The 21,628-nt window shown below is 43.3% G+C and overlaps 1 protein-coding gene across 1 annotated transcript; it reads left to right on the top strand.

Annotated features, from left to right (window-relative positions):
* Positions 1-147: 147 nt before the first annotated feature.
* Positions 148-16,460, top strand: LOC126416068 (prostaglandin reductase 1-like). Its single transcript, XM_050083546.1, has 3 exons — positions 148-360; positions 4,821-5,177; positions 16,008-16,460. The coding sequence occupies exons 1-3, from the start codon at positions 148-150 to the stop codon at positions 16,458-16,460; spliced, it is 1,023 nt and encodes a 340-aa protein (XP_049939503.1).
* Positions 16,461-21,628: the final 5,168 nt, after the last annotated feature.

Below are 21,628 nucleotides of genomic sequence, written 5' to 3'. Positions count from 1 at the left end.
AATCCAAGTAACGCTCAATATCGCTTACACACGGCACTATCCTTGTCGGTGAGAGATAAGAGAGATGGCGGTACCAACTCGATAAGCCCTCGGCGCTAATATTACAAAAGCGGGCACGTACGAGTCGCCAGATCAACGTCAGCGACCATGGTGAAGGCACGCAAAATCGTACTCGTTCGATATTTCAAGGGAGAGCCTCGACCTGAGGACTTTCGCATCGAGGAGGAGGACCTGCCACCCCTCAAGGATGGACAGATCCTGACCGAGGCTGTCTACTTCAGCGTCGATCCCTTCCAGAGGATTCTAGGAAGCGGGGAGAAATACGGACAGAAAGTGGGAGACACGATGATCGGGGCCCAGGTAAAGTATCTCTGCTTTGCTTCCTTTCCTAATCTGACGCAGACGGGTAACCTTTGTCTCAGTATTGGCATCCATATGCAACCACAGTGACGTCACCTCACTGACGTTACCAAAGTTTCATGCGGAAACTGGAAGATACGGAAAGTGACGCCAGGTACTGCTACCGCATTGCGTTTTAACTTATTGACGCCTCTAGGCTTCCACACCAATAGATGATCGCCGTTCAGCACTTGTCTGTTTGTTGCCTTTCGAAACGCTATCAGTTTATGTTAGCACTGGGTGCCACAAGAGACCTGTGTGAGAATCATTTGCTCAGCACACCATGGGTCCCCTGTTTAAGCGGTCTGCATTGTGCAGTTATACGCAGAGACTATTATACTATTAGAAATGATCATGTCCCACTCTTTCTGCTATGTTTCTTAACCAATTATAGAAATACAAGTAAGATAATGTGTGTGATCTGTATGAACATTCAATTTATCGTTGCTGTAGTCACACTAATGCATAACAGCGTGAGCATTACCTTTAGCATCTCATTTCATGATATAATTCCCTCAGTATCATCTGATATAATTCCACGATACTCCATCAACCTTGTTTTATTTGTCTTGATATTCAATTGCAACCCATTTTGAAGATAATATCCATTCAATTCAAGTGACCTACAAGTCCTTTGAGTTTCTGAGAGAATTACAATGTCGTTATCAAACCTTAGTGTTATTACATTGACTTCTGGAACTTTAATTCGCTTTTCAAACTTATCCTTAATATCATTTATTTCTTGATCAATGTACTGATTAAATGTGACGAAGGATAGACTATGATGCTGTGTCTCTCTCTTGCTGAATTACTGTGTCTCGTTTACATTCTTCGAATGTTATAATTGCAGCTGATTTCGATACAAGTTGTAAGTGACCCTTTAGTCACTGTATTTCACCCCTTCAAACTTCAAGCTTCCAGTGACAGCGTTCAAATCAACATTGTTATACGCTTCTTCTAAACCTACAAACGCAAAAAAGCAGGCTTCTACTCTCCAGTTTCTATTGCAAGACGAATTATATTGTCAGCATTACACTGCATATTCTTACATTTCTCCAAGACACGAACTGATCGTTCATTTGGTCGATCGCTATTGACTGTCGAGTAGCTAGCACCTGGTATGTTCGCTACGACTGTACTTATAAATTTCTAATTAATTCCTTGAATAGCGTATACAGAATTTCCGAAAAAAACATTATATTGTAATGCTTAGGGAACAAATAGGCTGTAATATTCATGGCTTTTTTACGTTACTTTTCCGTCATTTACGTTTCTCCTGTAAGGCAATGGCTGACAGCTGCCAGGATGCCTCACGGTATCCTTTACTTTACGATAGGAGAAGTAACAAAAATACGGAGTACCGAATTTCAAAATGATCGTCGTAGGTTTAATGCTCTAAAGCATTTGTTTCATTCAACTTACAATTATAAGTAATGCATCAAATGTAAGAACAACTCAGACAGATTTATTTGTATATCCACATATGCCCAAACACTATTTCCCGTGTCTTCCGTTAGAAAGCGCTAGTAGCAAAGATGATGACTAGTAGACGGCTTTTCGTGTTTTAGTTTCCACGGAGTGTATCTGTTATTACAGCGCAACATGCATTCCGTGTTGAGTTCCATTGTAATCCTCCAAGCGATGATAACATCCATGTGTTCATTTTGAAGACACCGGTTGTCTTTCCAAAGGAAAAAGTATGGGGGACTAAAAGTGACTGAAAAACGTGTTGAACAAATGACCGACTTTCACGCCTATCTCCCAGAAATTAGTCCGGAAGCCTCTTCGTAACCTGGTAGTTCACGTCTGTGTGGAGACTTTTAAGGAAACACTTAGCCACGTCGCTATTGTTTCCAGTTGCTGCAGTCTCTCAAGGATGCAGTCTACGGTTTACCAGTCAACCTAGTAAAATATGTATTGCTCCATGACTATGAAAATTTTCTGGATCTTGATATCTTCATTGCCGAATCGACTTTTCACCTAAGTGGACGTGCGAACACACATGATGTGCACAACCGGGGAACAGCAAATCTGCACGAGATGGTACAGTTGCAACTCCCATAAATTGAATGTCTTTTGTGCCATGTCCTGACAGAAACTTTATGGGATTTTTTTGGGTCAATCATGCGTATTTGCTGTTTCTTTATCTTGACGTGCTAGAACTACGGCTCTTTCCTCAATGTGACGAAGATAAACCCCAGAACTTTATTTGGCAGTAAGGTGGTATACTGTCCCACAGGCATACCACAGTATGTGATTGGTTAAACTATGTTGTACCTGGCTGCTGAACTGGTCGCAAGGGGCCAGATGACATATCTTGTTTCGCATGGTCTCCATGTTTACCCGATCTGACTCCATGGCATTTTTACCTTTGATGGTTGATAAAGGATCACGTGTACGTGCCTTCGCTACCAGCTGACATGCCTAACATAAGAAATAGGACTGAAGCAGTTATTGCGACAATTACTCCAGGCGCACTGATCAAGGCTTGGGAAGAACGCGTCTATCGAATGATGCTAACACTGAACAATCGTAGAGAAAACTGAAGCTTCAGTTTCGTTCAGCCTACGCACCAAGAAGATCATATGGCGACAGGTACTGCCACGAGTTTCTGGGATTGTAACTCAAATGCACCGAAGATAGTTATTTATATCCGAAATCTAGATATGCAAGAGTAATAAAAACTAAAGAGACTGCGACTGGTTGCTGTGTGCTTTTCCTTTCTTAACGCTGATTATGTCTTCAGGATCTCAGAAATTGACACAATGTCTTCCCTTTGGGCGACCTAGGTGTGGTTATGCTTCCAGTAGCCATTGCAGTTGTGACAGCTATAATTATTGGATTAGGTTGGGAGGCGTTGGGGCATTGGGTATTTTGGTGCGTAGTTTGTGTGCGGATTGATAGAGAGGGTGGGTCACAATCAGTTCCAGCTGGATACGAGGCAAGTGCATTTATACATCCAAGGAGTTTTTGGGATGCTTTTATCATATCAGAGGTGGAGTTACTTTTCTTGTAGGTATGGCAGAGAAAAATGAGGTCACCTGTGAGGAAAGTAATAAACTGGGGCTTTTTACGAGAAGCTAAGGATATTGAGGTCAGTATCAATGATACTTTTCGAAGTAGGACTGGTCTACTTAGGATAGGCAGTTGTATGTATGAATATTATATTTTATTAACCAATTATTTTCTCACCTCATGGTAGAATAGATTCTTATTTAGGGCAGAAAAGCGGTTGTTATCATATGATGGTCTAATAAGCCATTAACTTTTTCATAATAAACTGTATTAGCAAGGAAGATTGCACCTGTCTCCTCAAGCTTAAAAATGGATATATTTTGTGGCTTAAATTCCAGTGAAGGCGTGATAATACAAAATTAGGGTAACTTACTGGGCATGTTGGTGAAACAATTGTTGTGGCCAAATGAAGTGGTTTCTTGGAATAACCATCGCCAATTCCATCTCATACTGCAGGGTGTTCATTTCCAGTGTGTTTATAGTTGTAAAAGGATAAGAAAAAATGGTTCAAATGGCTCTCAGCATTATGCAACTTAACTTCTGAGGTCATCAGTCGCCTAGAACTTACAACTAATTAAACCTAACTAACTTAAGGACATCACACACATCCATGCCCGAGGCGGGATTCGAACCTGCGAATGTAGCGGTCACTCGGTTCAAGACTGTAGCGCCTAGAACCGCACGGCCACTCCAGCCGGCAACGGGATAAGAGGATGGATTATCTGGTAGTGAGTTGGATTTACTTGGTGCCTGGGAGTACAAGTTAGAGGAAAGTATATTGCATAATCGTTGCACCAGTTGATATTAGCAAAGATGGAGCTTAAACTTAAGCTTAAACTTAAGTTAATAAACAGTGAATACGTGGCTCTTACATCGCGGTAAAATACATACAGTTAAGCTAGGTTTTCTTTCAAATAGAAGGTATGGATGTCCTGATCGATGACTAAGGAATGTGTGGGGACTTTCAGTGGCTGCATGAATGGCTATAACAGTGAATTTTATTATGTCATCACCTGTAGGACTGTGATAATAATTACTGTTGCGAGTTTTGGTATATGGGTTAGGGAAACAGGGACAGTGAGACCAGGATCCTTTGGCAAACACTTGACCATGAATTTGTGGTAGTACATGGCATGTTTCCCATTGAAGGCATTACAGGATGGAAGGAATTACAATTTGGGAGAACCTTCAAGCAAGTTGTTTCTTAAGTTTGCGATCAAAAGTCGTAGGAATTGTAAATATAGCTCCTTTTGTTATAAGTTCACTTGCCAAGAGTGAGAAATTGGCATAGCAGTGTCACACAGTGGCTGAAGTGGGTCCTGATGTACTGCACTTTTGTGGCGCCGTTTGTGTTTTTGCTTTGTGTTAGAGTAAGACTGTGGTGGCGTAACACTGTCTGCCCACAGGTGGCACGGATCGTGGAGAGCCGGGCTGCAGGTTTCCCAGTGGGACGGCATGTGGTGGCCTACTGGGGGTGGCGCGACCGCACAGTGGCTGATGTTGGGCCTGACGTTCCGCCCCCTGATGTCATGTCGCCCCCCATGCTGGTGCCAGACCTGGGGGACTTGCCGTTATCCCTGTCCCTGGGAGTGCTGGGTATGCCTGGAATCAGTGCCTACTTCCCACTGCTGGAGGTCTGCCAGCTCAAGGCTGGAGAGGTGGTCGTGGTCAGCGGCGCTGCAGGAGCTGTCGGCAGCATAGTGGGGCAGATAGCGCTCATCAAGGGGTGTACTGTCATCGGCTTCGCCGGATCTGAATCTAAGGTATGTAGTTATATTTTGTTCAACCTGCCTACAAACAGATGTGTTCATTGGGGCGGGTAAAACTTCCTACTGTAAGCATCCATCACACTCCCCACCCCCAGGAAGTCGAGAGCCGGCAAGGATGTCTCTGGGGGATTGGACAGTTGAGGAACGTACATTGTGTAAGCGGACAAGAGAGTCAGGGAGTAGTTGGGCAGTGCACCATTTGGTGATAGTTAGTGTGGGCGTTGTTGACAGTACAATGTGTGTGGGTTGCGCTTTCCTTTCCAACATATGTGAAAACTGCAGCCAGACGAATTTAAAATCGAAAGTGACAAATATTAAAATAATCTTCACGATAAAGGATGACAGCCAAAACAGTTGCAGGATAAAATTTTTTATTAAAATTCTTGACCAAGGTTTCGGTATATATAAATATACCTTCATCAGAAGAAAAAAATCTAAATTTACATCATGCAATGCAGATTAATAAAACAATTGTGCCAAAGGCGTCGTCAAAAATAAAGACATCATCTCCATTTGTACAACATGACTATAGGCACAGGGTCAATACGAACAGTTTAGCACCAGTCTGGTGTCTTAATTTTTGACGACGCCTTTGGCACAATTGTTTTATTAATCTCCATTGCATGATGCAATTTTAGATTTTTTTTTCTTCTGATGAAGGTATATTTATATATACCGTAACCTTGGTCAAGAATTTTAATAAAAATTTTTATCCTGCAACTGTTTTGGCTGTCACCCTTTATCGTGAAGAATTTCAACAGTTGCTGTTTCAGCCATGTTTAAAATCTTGAAATTAAAATAATCGGAAACCGCCACCATTACTTCTTTGTGCAGATTTCGCTGCTCAACTTCTTGTTACTGACTACAACGAGCTGCAGAAATACGAAACAAGAAGGAATGCTAATCTCAAATGTGTGAGCAATGGGGTGCAAAAAACAAAAACTAGGTCCGTTTGGGCACTTGGTCGACGTCTTACAGAGTTATGAGCCTTATCTGTAGGCAGGGACAGAAGTATGTGGTAAGTGGCGAACGTCACTGTTCAGAGAAGACAATGAACAAACCTACATGACAACCAACGTCTGATTGCATCATACTGACACACCGATGGTGTTGAAGATTTTATTTTATAGGACTGGAGAACCTTCCCAGTCAATACGTAATTCAAATTCTCAGAGGTTATTCTAATGGTGTGAATCGTTTCAGTAAGAATCTTTGAAATGACAGGTGACTCCTGAGTCGTAAACAAACTATATTACCATCGAATCCACAGCTTTCTAGGTCGGGCTTGGCTATGCTAATTGGTATCATATCTGACTACCTTTAACCCCCACCGTTAGGGTTTGCGACAGATAGGGATGGCATGTAAAACACAACTCTCGAACGCTAGAACTAATTTCAACCAAACTTGGCTCACATGTGACACATCTACCATTCCTAGACATAGAGCTGGGTGTAGAGTGGGGAAAACCAAAAATATGCCAAATAATCACATTTCAAATTGATATTACAAATTTTAAAATAAATTTCTGTTTTAAGATTGAAAAACGAACAAAATGCATATTTTTTACGGGCATATTTCAACAAATATCACGTTTTGTTTTTCAACCTTAAGTTTGAAATTTTTCTACCAAACTCTTACAGAACAATACAAAAATAAGGTTTCACTTTATCGCTCCGTGCACGACAGTGCATGGTAACAGTGTGTACCAAAAACTGGAAGCGAAAATCAGATTTCTTAGGGGTCATTTCTCGGTTTCTATTGATCACAGAGATAAGGAATCAAGAGTTTTTGATAGCCCTTGGCCTAGCGAGTGTTTGCACACATATAGGAAGATGGGGTATAATGTAAAGAACGTAAATAAATTGTCAAAATTTAAGTATCATTGATATACTTCCTCCAGTCCAGGCTGGCGTCGTCTAGGTGTGGTCTAAGATGGACCTCAAGTGGCTTATAAAAGCACCATTTGTTCATGTACAGTTCTTGAAAAACCCCTGAAAAACTATGAATTTTGGGTGTAAAATTACCAATTGTGCAGGTGGACACTTCTATAATTTAGTCGAAATTCATACCATGTTATCTTAAGATGATATTCTCAGGCAACATGGAAACTCGAAATTTATCGGTATATTATCCTTTACCGAACTTCAGATATTCAAATTTACCACACCTGTACACTTTAAACATCCACTTAATACACGGTCTGAGCGTGAGTGTAGTTTTAAGTGACATAGTGAACACAAGGCAAGGGTTCTAGAGTCATCGCAACGGTTATGAGGTAGCCAAACTATGTTTTTAGTTAGCATTTTTTCACGAATAAAACTGTATGCCCAAATTGGGAGTGTAGAGTCAAAAAGTTGCGTAAGAAGGGTCTTAAAATACTCGAAAAGAACTTAAAATTATTGCCAAAAATTATGTAAAACGGAAATGGCTGCAAATTTAGCAATATATTTCTAATAAATTTTTTACTCTTTTAAGATACAAATCATAAGTCAAGCGTTTTCGCTAACTTGCTATCGATGACCAAAACATCCAGAAAAAATGAAAAGCAAACGATTGTGTGTTAACCTTATTTTAAAGTTACTTATTTGTTGTTGATATGTGTGTCAAAGTGGATAAATATGTCCAAAGGTGTAAATAAACTGTCAAAACTGTACTGCTCTGTATAATTTGTTTTATGTAAGTAGCACACACTACTTTAGCAAGCAAAAGTAGGGAAACAGAGGAAAACTACTGCTCTCGGAGAACAAAAAAGGTGAGTATGTTCCTCTGTTAAAGGCTCTCAAAGAAAAGTGGGGAACCATCTGAGTCAGTCCTCATTCTGCTTTCCTCATCGCAAATTTTCACATGGGAACATGTTCTCACTTTCTTTGTGCTGAAAGAGAATAGCATAAAGATGGTGGCAGGAGAAGAGAGAGGTGACAGGAAGAGAGAAAGAGAGAGGAGACACTGATGGTGGGAGAGAGAAAGTAGCATTGAAAGAGGAAGAGAGATGGTCGAAGACAGTAGGAGTAGGAGAGGAAAGGAGAGAGAGGAGATATTGATGGGCAGAAGAAAAACAGTGACAATAAAAGAGAAAGAGACATGGTAGGAGACAGAAGCCGTGGGAATTAATAATATGAATGAGTGGAGACCTTACATAGACTTGGTGGGTTGCAATGTCTGCACTCTCCCAGATCGGAGAACTTTTTACAAGTAGGTATAGCGGAGGGCATATTTTAGACCGAAATATTTAACTAGTGTTTATAGGCAAAAAACTAGATTGGGTCCCCAGAGTTGCTGAGGATTGGTGGAGACAATGACAGTGAGAAAGAAAGATAAATGGAGACAGTGTAAGTGGAGACAACGGTAGGGGGATATATTGTAAATCAGTAGGAGAAAACGGAGTCAATGGGAAAGCGAAATATACAGACAATGGCCGTGAGATGGAGATGCTGAGTATAAAGATATCTACAAAGCGAGACTGGAAACAAGGAATTATAATGTTCTTTGTTAAAAGGGTGTGAATATTTCGGCATGCCAAAATTTTTGATGAGGAAGATTGAATGAGGATTGAGGTTCTAGGTTCCCCACTTTACCCTCAGAGGGCAATATTTGCGTTTTTTGAGATCCAACAATAGCATTTTGCTGCAGGTAATTTATATGCTGTAACTATCGTTCTATAAGGAAGTGTTTTTTGCGCCAAGAACAGAATTCATTAGGTTACCTTCCATTAGGAAAGTGGGCACACTCAGCGACTGTGATATGATATACAAATTATAGACCACAGCAATCAGTCGTCTTTTTTTCTTTCTTTTTTTCAGGTTTTATTTGGCAAATCCAGATTTCGGCTCGTTCCTAGTAATTATAATGCTAAAAAGTACAATTGTAGAATTTTAGAACATGTTTTTTGCTCGCGTATCAGGTCATTTCTGGAAACCCAGAATCTACTATGTAGGAATCAACATGGATTCCGGAAACAGCGATCGTGTGAGACCCAACTCGTCTTATTTGTTCATGAGACCCAGAAAATATTAGATACAGGCTCCCAGGTAGATGCTATTTTTCTTGACTTCCGGAAGGCGTTCGATACAGTTCCGCACTGTCGCCTGATAAACAAAGTAAGAGCCTACGGAATATCAGACCAGCTGTGTGGCTGGATTGAAGAGTTTTTAGCAAACAGAACACAGCATGTTGTTATCAATGGAGAGACGTCTACAGACGTTAAAGTAACCTCTGGGGTGCCACAGGGGAGTGTTATGGGACCATTGCTTTTCACAATATATATAAATGACTTAGTAGATAGTGTCGGAAGTTCCATGCGGCTTTTCGCGGATGATGCTGTAGTATACAGAGAAGTTGCTGCATTAGAAAATTGTAGCGAAATACAGGTAGATCTGCAGCGGATAGGCACTTGGTGCAGGGAGTGTCAACTGACCCTTAACATAGACAAATGTAATGTATTGCGAATACATAGAAAGAAGGACCCTTTATTGTATGATTATATGATAGCGGAACAAACACTGATAGCAGTTACTTCTATAAAATATCTGGGAGTATGCGTACGGAACGATTTGTAGTGGAATGATCATATAAAATCAATTGTTGGTAAGGCGGGTACCAGGTTGAGATTCATTGGGAGAGTGCTTAGAAAATGTAGTCCATCAACAAAGGAGGTGGCTTACAAAACACTCGTTCGACCTATACTTGAGTATTGCTCATCAGTGTGGGATCCGTACCAGGTCGGGTTGACGGAGGAGATAGAGAAGATCCAAAGAAGAGCGGCGCGTTTCGTCACCGGGTTATTTGGTAACCCTGATAGCGTTACGGAGATGTTTAATAAACTCAAGTGGCAGACTCTGCAAGAGAGGCGCTCTGCATCGCGGTGTAGCTTGCTCGCCAGGTTTCGAGAGGGTGCGTTTCCGGATGAGGTATCGAATATATTGCTTCCCCCTACTTATACCTCCCGAGGAGATCACGAATGTAAGATTAGAGAGATTAGAGCGCGCACGGAGGCTTTCAGACAGTCGTTCTTCCCGCGAACCATACGCGACTGGAACAGGAAAGGGAGGTAATGACAGTGGCACGTAAAGTGCCCTCCGCCACACACCGTTGGGTGGCTTGCGGAGTATCAATGTAGATGTAGATGTAGATGTAGATGTACAAGAAGTGCATGTCCAGGCGATACTAGAAAATGTTACAACTCGTGGCATAACCTACATGGCTTTTACATTAGATTACATACATTTTCTAGTCTCGATGCATGTCAGTTCTCTGTTCTTCGGGCGCAGGTCACAGTTCTTTGAATACTACTGTATAAAGAAGGTAGACTGTGTGGAGAACACATCGATTGATTGCATGGCACCCTCTATATCAACTACATAATATATAACATTTAAAGGAAAGTAAAAAAGCTTCAAATTTGCATGGCAATTACATTAAAAAAAATAAGTAAAATTCTTTACATTGCTGTCCGACTTTGTTCCACATTTGGCAGTAAACATAGAAAATATATGAAAATTTCCAAGTTCGGTCCTTAGGAGTCAGTCGTTTTCTTCTTTAAACACATATGTAACGCAAGAGTGGTAAAACCTTTTTTTTTTAATTTATTTACAAGACACAAGGAGGCACATGCTACAATTGATCTGATTTAAATGATTTTATCTTTGTATTATTTTTCTCTTTATTTTAACATCATGACAGGTATGTTGTTACTCTTATTTACTGAATAGTTCGTAGATGGCACTAAATGTCAGCAAGACGCATGGTTGGCGTGACTTGGCATTCCGTTAAAGATGTAGAGAGTACTAGTCTCTGTGTCATTTCAAACAGATTATAAGTACAATAAAACCAATACACTGAATTGCTGTTATGACAATGTACATGCATCTAAACTGACGTACCATGGAGAGAGCTCTGTAGGTTCATTGTTATAACCGTCATACTCTTACAGCATTATGCTAATGGCTGCTACATATTGGCAAGACAGCAGGAGCTACTTTGCCACATGGTGTAACCAGTGACTCCTCAAAATCAATCATCATAGGTCGTAACACTCGTTCCTTCTGGCTCCTTGATGTTTCCCTTGCCATCTGCACACGTCCTGTCCGCCTTTCCCACACCTTCAGCTACCTCAGACTCACCATTGACCGTCACCCGAACTGGATCCCTCATCTCCACCCTATCCAATCCAAAGCCAACAACTGCCTCTGTCTTCTTAAACTCCTCCCTGGCTGGACATAGGGGTTGAACTCCTCTACCTTTTTCCACACCTACAAATCCGTAATCCATCCCATCCTCTGTTATGCTAGTCCTGCCTGGATATCTGCCCCCCTCTCCCACATTCTGTAAGTCCCTCCAGATCCTCGATTGCCATGCACCCTGCCTCACTGTCTGTCCCCCATGCAGATCCTCTATGACCCTATTCCTTTCCCCCATCAGCTCCTTTTCCCTACAACATATCCACATCCTCTAGACCTCCCATCGACTTGGTCCTCCTCATCCCTTGGTTGCTCCTCTTGTCTCCAACGTTGCCCACCGAGGTGCCTTCACTCCTACCCTCCACCTTTACACCCTTCATCTCCATTCCTGAGGTGGCTTCCATCAACTCCCCCTCCCGGATGATACCCTCCCTCCCTCCATTTATCCCTCCTATCAACCTTGATATTCACCTTCTCCTCCCTCCCTCTGTCCTTTTCTCAGGCTCCATCCCCCTCCTCCATCCCGTTTTCTCTCCACCTTCCCACTCCATTCTCTCCCCTCCCCCCCTGAATCCTTTTTGTTTACCCTACACTGTCTTCCCCACTCCTTTTCTCACGTCCACTCTGTTACCCCCCTTTTTCTGTGTCCTCTCCGACGGCTCCCCACCTTTTTGCTTTCCCCACCCTTTTTCTCCTCTTCTGTCCGGGTTCTCTCTCTCTCTCTCTCCCCCCCCCCCCCCTCCATCTGCTTTAGGCTGTGGTGTGTACATCTCTAATCTATGGTGCAGTGTTTGACTGTTTAGTGTTGTGTACCCCCTTTTTAAAGTGTTACGAACTGAAACCATACTGTCGCCATGTTTTTTTTATAGTGACTGTGTACTTGCTGTGTATCTTCATTATAATCGTCAACCCCATCTTTTTTTCTATTTCAACTTCCGCAACTTTTCGCCATTTTACTGTTTTTAACAAAGTCACTGTTTTATTGGCCTTACATATTGTTTGTCATCTTCTCATTATGTTTTTTTACTCTTCTATCGACTGTAGAGCGGCGCATTAAGTTTCTGTCAGCCTGCCCCCAGATGGGGAATCTAAATTCAATAAAGGAAGAAAAAAAAGGAGCTACTTCATTCCCCCTGGGTCAAACCTTATACTGTTTCCTAGCGACTGCAGGGTCTGTTATGTTGGCCAATCAGGAAGGAGACTGGAAATTAGGTTTGGGGACCACATCACATTGGGCAGAAAAGATGTCACACAGAAATATTGAATGGCTGCTCATTTACTTATGACGACTCATAATGTGCCGAGTTCGACATCTAATGTGAGGTTGCTGCATAAATGCCAGAAGGTCAGGTCCCTCGACCTCCTAGAAGAGCTGGAGATCTTTTGTCATCCAAGAATGTCAGCGGCAACCTCATTAATGATCAAGCTGTTATGAAAAATGCACTGTTCTGGGAATTGTTTAAAAACTTGGTGCTAGGAAACAGTATAAGATTGGATCCAGGGGTGGCTTGTCCCAGGGGTAACGAAGTAGTTCCTTTTTTCATTTATTTTCATTCAATTCCCCTGCCCCACATGGGCAGGGGAGGGCTGGCAGCGGCACAATCCGCCGCTCTTCAGCTGAATGACATGACAGCTAATAAAAAGAGAAAATTATACATATAAAGGCGGTAAAAAGTGGTACATAAAAGGAGACTAAGGGGAGACAATGGAGGGAAAATATACACTGATACGGATACAGTGATGTGGGGACAGTTAAAAAAAGTCTACAAAAAGTTAAAAAAACACAGTTGGCGATTCGTAGAGCATGTAAAAGACACTGAAGTCACCCACACACAGGTTAAAAGTTGGCCACAGCATTAAAACACTCCAGAACTAAGACACCTCAAATCCATTTTAAGAAATGAAGCACATACAACAAAGAATAAAACCTGCCAGGGGGGACCTGACAAGGAAGAGGCCTGAGGTGATGGAAAAAGAGGGGAGAGCAAGATGCAGCAGGGGAGGGGTTAGAATGAAAGAAATAGGGGGCAGGAGGTGTATGATGATGATGATGATTAGTGATTTAGGGCGCACAACAACGAGGTTATGAGCGCCCATTCCCAAAGCAAATGTTGACGAGTGCAGCCAAGATCTGTTAAACAAGTATCAATTTCAAGATTGGACACAGCACATCAAAACAGGTAGATAAAACTAAAAATAAAATACCAGTACAAAACAGGTAAAAATAATTAACTGTGGCTGGGTGACCACTTACAAATAATGGGTGACCAAACCACTTTACACCACATTAAGATATCAATCCCAATATTTTGGGAAGAAGTCCAGACATCACACAAAAACGTAAAACTCTAGCCACACTCGCCTCATTATTAGTTAAAAGAGAGGGCAGGTCTGGTGGGAAACTTAAATCTTCCCTCAAATCCGCATATAAAACACACTCAGTTAAAATATGTCGTATCGACAGCTGTGTCCCACATGTCTGACACGTTGGTGACTCCTCACGAGGTAACAGAAAACCATGTGTCAATGGACAATGTCCTATTCGAAGCTGTGTAAGGGCTACTTCCTCAGCTCGTCGTTGTCAGAATGAGGTAAGCCACGGTCGGACAGAATCCTTCACTGCTCGCAACTTATTACCCCTCACTTCCAGCCACTGAGCCTCCCACCAACGCATGACCTTCCAAGACACGAATGATGTTATTGCCTGCAGGGGGCGGAACAACGAGCAGGAGGTGGGACGGAGCAAGCATCCTTGGCAGCCGCGTCTGCAAGTTCGTTTCCAGGAATCCCTATGTGCCCTGGAACCTAGCAGAAAATTACATCCTTACCCTGCTTTTGCAAGAGCAGGTGTGCGTCCTGCACTTCTTGCACCATCCGATCTACTGAGTACATGTGTTCAAGAGCATGTAGAGCACTTTGGGAATCTGAGCAGATGATGAATTTCTTGCCATGATGTCGTCGCATATGCTCTAATGCTTTCAGAATGGCAAACAGTTCTGCATAGTAAACTGAGAACTGCTCTGGGTGCCCTATCCTACGGAAAGTATCGGAAAACACAGCAAAAATGGTTCAAATGGCTCTGAGCACTATGGGACTTAACTTCTAAGGTCATCAGTCCCCTAGAACTTAGAAGTACTTAAACCTAACTAACCTAAGGACATCACACACATCCATGCCCGAGGCAGGATTCGAAATTGGGACCGTAGCGATCGCGCGGTCACAGACTGTAGCTCCTCGAACCACTCGGCCAGAAACACAGCAGAGAAGCCCATAAAATCCCCCTGTTTTGACCCATCCGTGTAAACAGTAATAAAATCTGAATGGCGGTCTAAAATCTCAGTAAATTTAATTTTAGAAAGGTGGTCCAGGGTACAATACTACTTGTAAGCAGCCAGATCAAGTAGTAATCTCGGCCGTTGTAGTAGCCGGGGAGATCCCCTACTCCATCCCTGGTTGAGGACCTTAATGCCCTCCAGGTGACTCGAGACTCTCCTTTGCTCGGATTGCCTTAGGACGGTGGCGGAAGAGACGTTCCAGTGCTGGCTGTCCCAAGAGACAAGAGAGGTGCGGCAGGTGATGAAGACGGAAGACAAGGCAGGAGGGAGTGCAGAGATCCTGAAGGGGAGCATGGGAGAGGGAGAGGGAGGGGGTGTAGGAAGGGGACAGCCGCTCAAGTGAAGGGAGGGAGAGGGAGACCTGAGGAGGAGGCAGAAGGAAGGTGCAGTTAGAGTTGGTAGGAGGGATAGATGTCAGGGCGAAGTTCATCATCCAGGAGGGATATGTGCAAGAAGTTGCATTGGGGAAGGAGGGGGAGGGTGTGGAGATGGAAAGAGGGTGGACACAACTGTAAAAGGGCAGCAACGAGTTGCGGGTGGAGAGGAAGGATGACACCAGGGGGTGGGGACATCGGGTCGGTGGGCAATATACAAGGTGTGGCTATGTTCAAGGAAAAGGAGAAGGTGGGGGAAGGGGATGAGGTCGTAGATGATGCGCATGGGGAATGGAAGGTGAATACGGAAGGCGAGGTGGAGTGCATGGCGCTCGGGGATTTGGAGGGCGTTACGGAATCTGGAAGGGGCCGAAATCCAAGAAATGCTGGCACTACAAAGGATGGGACTGATCAAGGATTTGTAGGTGTGAATGGTGGTGGAAGGATGCAGGCCCCACGTCTGGCTGGACAGGAGTTTCAGGTCGTGTAGTCTGTTGTGGGGTTTCCTCTAAATGTTATATATTATGTATCGATGTGTTCTCCACACAGCCTATCTTCTTTATACAGTAGTATTAAAAGAACTGTGACCTGCGACCGAACAACAGAGAATTGACATGCATCGAGATTAGAAAATAGTGGTATGTAACCTAATGTAAAAGGCATATAGGTTATGCCGTGAGTTGTAACATTTTTTAGTATCGCCTGACCACATACTTCTTGTACGTTTTAGCATTGATAATGGCTAGGCACTAGCCGAAATCCGGAATTGTCAAATAAAACCTTGAAAAAAAAAGGACGATTGGTTGCTGCGCTCTGTAACTTATAAAACAGAATTCACTGTTTTTCACAGCTAATATAAGTCTGGGATAAGTAAGTAACTTAGAAAACAGTTTCAACTAGCATCTTTTACTGCTATGATATAAATCTCTTATTCTCAGGTGAAATGGTTGAAAGACGACCTGGGCTTCCATCACGTGTTTAACTACAAAACGACAGACGTCTCCACCGCCCTGAAGCAGGCTGCCCCAGATGGCGTCGACGTGTACTTCGACAACGTGGCGGGCGACATGAGCACCAAGGTCATGAGTCACATGCGCTACCGCGGTCGCATCACCGTTATCGGCGGCATCTCCCAGTACAACGAGCTTGAGTCCCAAAAGTTGGTGACCCTGCCCTTCACGTTTCTTGCCAATCAACTCCGCATTGAGGGCTGCTCCTATAGCCGGTGGCACGACCGCTGGGATGAGGGGATCAGCCCACTGACGCAGTGGGTGAGGGAGGGGAAACTCAAGTACAGGGAGACGGTGACCGACGGCTTCGTCAACACTCCCAAAGCCTTCATCGGTATGCTGAGAGGCGAGAACTTTGGGAAAGCTGTTGTCAAATTGTGAACACCCTGGTGTAGCAGAAGTGGATGTCCAAGCAGAGGCAAAGACGTACAACACTTTATAAACGGGACACGAAATCTAACTTGTATCGCTTGGCCCTATTATTCTGCTATAAATTATGTTTAATATTTTTTATGTTTATGAAAATAATATCTGTTATAATACAACAGTTTCCCTATGTTATATGATTTGAACTGGATTTATTATCCTACACAAAGACGCCTCAATAGCTTGTTTGAAAATAATTGAAAAACATTTGCAACAAATGTGATCCATATTTATTAAACATAGAAGCTGTAAAAAAATATAAACGAACGATTTAATGTAAGAAAAGAGTTACTCTGGCATTAACATTAATTACTATCAGTTATGCTACTCATACATGCAGTGTGACAGGGTGTTTGGTAATTCCCATTACAAACTTCTAGGATTTGTATAGGAGAGTGAGCGCATAATACTGAGTGTATCAAAAAGAATCATGGGATTTTTAAAAAAAATCATAAATATTACGTTATTTGATATATGTGTGTGGACAACATACTGTTGGAAAGAGCAAACAAAGAGTTTTACACGGTCCCCGCTAAGTAGCAGTAGTGTGCATCCATCTCATCTCTAGTAATATAGAATCGGGACAACAAAAAACATTTTGTGCTCTACGTTACGTGCAGTGAGGGTCAGTGGTAACTGTTCAGAATGACTTTCGTGCTAGGCATGATGTGGATCGTTCGCAGTGCAACACGACAGCTCAACAGGCACCCGATTTCCGTCTGGTGTGTGTTGCGTTGACGTTTACACACGAAACCGTACAAAATTCAGCTAGTGCAAGCTCTTCGTGAAGGTGACCAACAAAAATGTGTGGAGTTCTGTAAGTGTAAAATGTAAACTTTCACGGCCGGAATTGTCACAATTAATAAAATATTTCAGGCTATTATGCCGCGTTCGAAGGGATTTCGCTTTAAAACCCGCCGTTCCACCCCCTTCTGCGGAGGAGATGTTTTAATTCTGCGTCAAGTAGCTCTGGTTCACAGCCGGTCCATCCGCCGACGTTCTTATGACGCCTCGCTTTTGCTCTGGTTGGTGGTTCGAATCCCGGTGTAGGTAACGGTCTGTGTGCGTGGGTTTCCGGTAAACTGTGTGAGTCAAGCTGCCATCTTCTTCCTTGAAAACTAGTACATCAATAAAATTTATTCTTCTGCCTGCATCCTCCTCCGTGGTAAACTGAATTTTCGGGCTGAACCCGTTCACACACATCTCGATACGTTGTTCAAGAGTGGTTATTCGTGCGCTAAGGTGAAAAGAGCGTAAGGACCACCTCATAGAAATCATAGTGATGCTCAAGCGCCGGTGAAATCAAAAGTTTTTCTGCCATTCATTAAGAACGTGAATGGCCGCATACGAAAAATCTTGAGGAAGCGGAAAATCGCGGTAATTTGCGCACCAACACGGGAGATACAAGATCACCTAAGATCGGCCAAGGATGCTCGTCAACCGCTGGAAAAAGCTAGAATGATTACGTGTAGTTATGGGGAGGGGCAGGTAGGTGCTCCAAAGAAAACTGTCGGGAAACGACTCGAAGAGCACAAGGGCAATGGCAGGAGATCGACAGATCAGCTGTTGCGGAACATGCTGGACGGCCAGGAGACCACCACATCATTTTGACCGCAAACTGATACCACGAAAGGCTCTACAGAGAGGCGATAGAGAGTGTGAAACACCGCAGGAATTTTAATAGGAAGGAGGAGGGCGTGAAATTGAATGAAATTTGGATTGCAGTGCTGAAGAAGATGTTTACCAGTCTTCCACCGTGTTATGATAGTAACAGCGGATGAAGGCAGTCTACAACGGCCAGTTGCACTTGTGTGTTCAAAACATGTGACGACACGCCACTGCGCGCAAGCTCGCGGAAGCGGAATTTTGCTGTAGTCAGTAGCAAGCCAGAGTGTGAATCAAACATTAAAGAAAACCTACGATCCCCCTTGAAAATATCTTCCGCAGATTGTGACGAAACGTCGGGTTTTATAATGAAATCCCTCCGACCACGGTATAATAGCCGGGAATATTTTATTAATTGTGTGTTCTGTAATTTCGTTCTTGGTAAGATGGAGGATGACAGTTTTCTGCCGCGCTTAGTGTTAAGTGACGAGGCAACATCCTTCTTAAATGGAAAGCTGAACCGTCATAATTTGAGAATATGGGGTACAGAACAACCATACGGAGTGGTACAACATGAGTGGGGGTCTCCAAAATTTAATGTGTTTTGTGCAGTTTCACGGGATAAGATATACGGTCCATTTTTCTTTCCCGAAAACGCTGTAACAGGAAGCACATATCTCGATATGCCTGAGAACTTTCTTTTCCCACAGTTGGAGACTGATTCGAACGACTTCATTTACGAACAAGATGGGACACCGCCACACTGACATCTGCTGGAAGTGCGGGAACTTTTATATCAAAGGATTAATGAACGATGGATCGGTCGCACCGGACCACATTACTGGCTTAGACGTGCCAGATAGGGTGATTCTTTTTCATACACCTTGTGTTTTGAATAGGAACCCTTGTTATCAGTTCAGATGAGTAACGCGTCTAAATAGAAAAGTCTCAGAGTTGCTTCCCCTTGTATGCAGTAGGATAGGCAGGAGGACGTGTACTACGTCAGACGGTAAGATGATGTCACTTAACTTCGTATGTAAAGTTTAATTTACGAGACTCCTGGACAGACAAAGGAAAATTTGCTGGCGGGAGTTCTGGCCGCCGCACTAGGAATTGAAGAGCTCCCAGGTGGGATGAAAAGCGTGAACCAGGACATACTTCTTACGTACAATGTTTGTAACAACGCTGATGTCCGCCACATCGAACCACTGTTGCAATCCATCAGTACTGTTCTGTACGTAAACTACGTTGGGATCTTTTTAGCTTGGAATAATGTAAGCAAGTGATATTTAAGTGTTGTGTGTGTGAAATCTTATGGGAGTTAGCTGCTAAGGTCATGATTCCCTAACCTTACACACTACTTAACCTAAATTATCCTAAGGACAAACACACACACCCATGCCCGAGGGAGGACTCGAACCTCCGCCGGGACCAGCCGCACAGTCCATGACTGCAACGCCTAAGACCGCTCGGATAATCCTGCGCGGCATTTAAGTGTTAACCCACAGAAATGTTCGTAAGTGTTAAATGGGTGTGTATCTTCTCAAATTGTTAACTAATAACTGTATTGTATCATGACTAAGTCAACTGCTCAAGCAGAAGTGTATGAATTAAACATATGAATTGAAACCGTCACAGAAAGTAAACAGTACGTTTTTGGACATGGGATCCTGTTCAGAATGTTACGTACTCACTCCCTCTAGAAGTCCTATAAGTTTTTAATGGGAATTTCGGAACACTCTGTGTAGCATTTATCACACGCATTATATGATACTAATTACGTAAAACCAGTTGAGGGAATGTGAATCAAAGTCTGTTATGTACAAAACAAGAAAAAATATCTTTCTAGAGCTGAACAGTGGTTGCAATACAAAATGCCCGTTTCCATCTGAAGCCAGCAGAGCAGAGGAAACAGCGATCGTGTGAAACCTAACTCACTTTATTTGTTCATGAGACCCAGAAAATATTAGATACAGGCTCCCAGGTGGCTGCTATTTTCCTTGACTTCCGGAAGGCGTTCGATACAAATGGTTCAAATGGCTCTGAGCACTATGGGACTTAACATCTATGGTCATCAGTCCCCTAGAACTTAGAACTACTTAAACCTAACTAACCTAAGGACAGCACACAACACCCAGCCATCACGAGGCAGAGAAAATCCCTGACCCCGCCGGGAATCGAACCCGGGAACCCGTGCGTGGGAAGCGAGAACGCTACCGCACGACCACGAGATGCGGGCCGTTCGATACAGTTCCGCACTGTCGCCTGATGAACAAAGTAAGAGCTTACGGAATATCAGACCAGCTGTGTGGCTGGATTGAAGAGTTTTTAACAAACACAACACAGCATGTTGTTCTCAATGGAGAGACGTCTACAGACGTTAAAGTAGCCTCTGGCGTGCCACAGGGGAGTGTTATGGGACCACTGCTTTTCACGATATATATAAATAACCTAGAAGATAGTGTTGGAACTGCCATGCGGCTTTTCGCGGATGATGCTGTAGTATACAGAGAAGTTGCAGCATTAGAAAATTGCAGCGAAATGCAGGAAGATCTGCAGCGGATAAGCACTTGGTGCAGGGAGTGGCAACTGACCTTTAACATAGACAAATGTAATGTATTGCGAATACATAGAAAGAAGGATCCTTTATTGTATGATTATATGATAGCGGAACTAACACTGGTAGCAGTTACTCTGTAAAATATCTGGGAGTATGCCTGCGGAACGATTTGAAGTGGAATGATCACATAAAATTAATTGTTGGCAAGGCGGGTACCAGGTTGAGATTCATTGGGAGAGTCCTTAGAAAATGTAGTCCATCAACAAAGGAGGTGGCTTACAAAACACTCGTTCGACCTATACTTGAGTGTTGCTCATCATTGTGAGATCCGTACCACGTCGGGTTGACGGAGGAGATAGAGAAGATCCAAAGAAGAGCGGCGCGTTTCGTCACAGGGTTATTTGGTAAGCGTGATAGCGTTACGGAGATGTTTAGCAACCTCAAGTGGTAGACTCTGCAAGAGAGGCGCTCTGCATCGCGGTGTAGCTTGCTGTCCAGGTTTCGAGAGGGTGCGTTTCTGGATGAAGTATCGAATATATTGCTTCCCCCTACTTATAGCTCCCGAGGAGATCACGAATGTAAAATTAGAGAGATTCGAGCGCGCACGGACGCTTTCCGGGAGTCGTTCTTCCCGCGAACCACACGCGACTGGAACGGGAAAGGGAGGTAATGACAGTGGCACGTAAAGTGCCCTACGCCGCACACACCGTTCGGTGGCTTGCGGAGTATAAATGTAGATATAGATGTATTACCCATGTCTTTGTGCTAATGCTCTCCGACTATTTTATTCTGGGAGAGCTTGTGGGTGACGTCCATTGAGTCCCTACCCATACTGAGTTCATCGCCTGTGGGGATCAGCGGAGGTTCTTTGCGGGATCATCGTTGCTTGAATAACTTTAAACCTCCTACATCTACAACTACCTCTACGTCAAGATGCATACTCCGCAAACCATTATGC

This window comes from Schistocerca serialis, chromosome 8 (genome assembly GCF_023864345.2).
Source record: "Schistocerca serialis cubense isolate TAMUIC-IGC-003099 chromosome 8, iqSchSeri2.2, whole genome shotgun sequence".
Lineage (NCBI taxonomy): Eukaryota > Metazoa > Arthropoda > Insecta > Orthoptera > Acrididae > Schistocerca > Schistocerca serialis.
The sequence above is the reverse complement of the archived record's forward strand: the minus strand, read 5'-3'. Positions and strand labels throughout refer to the sequence as shown.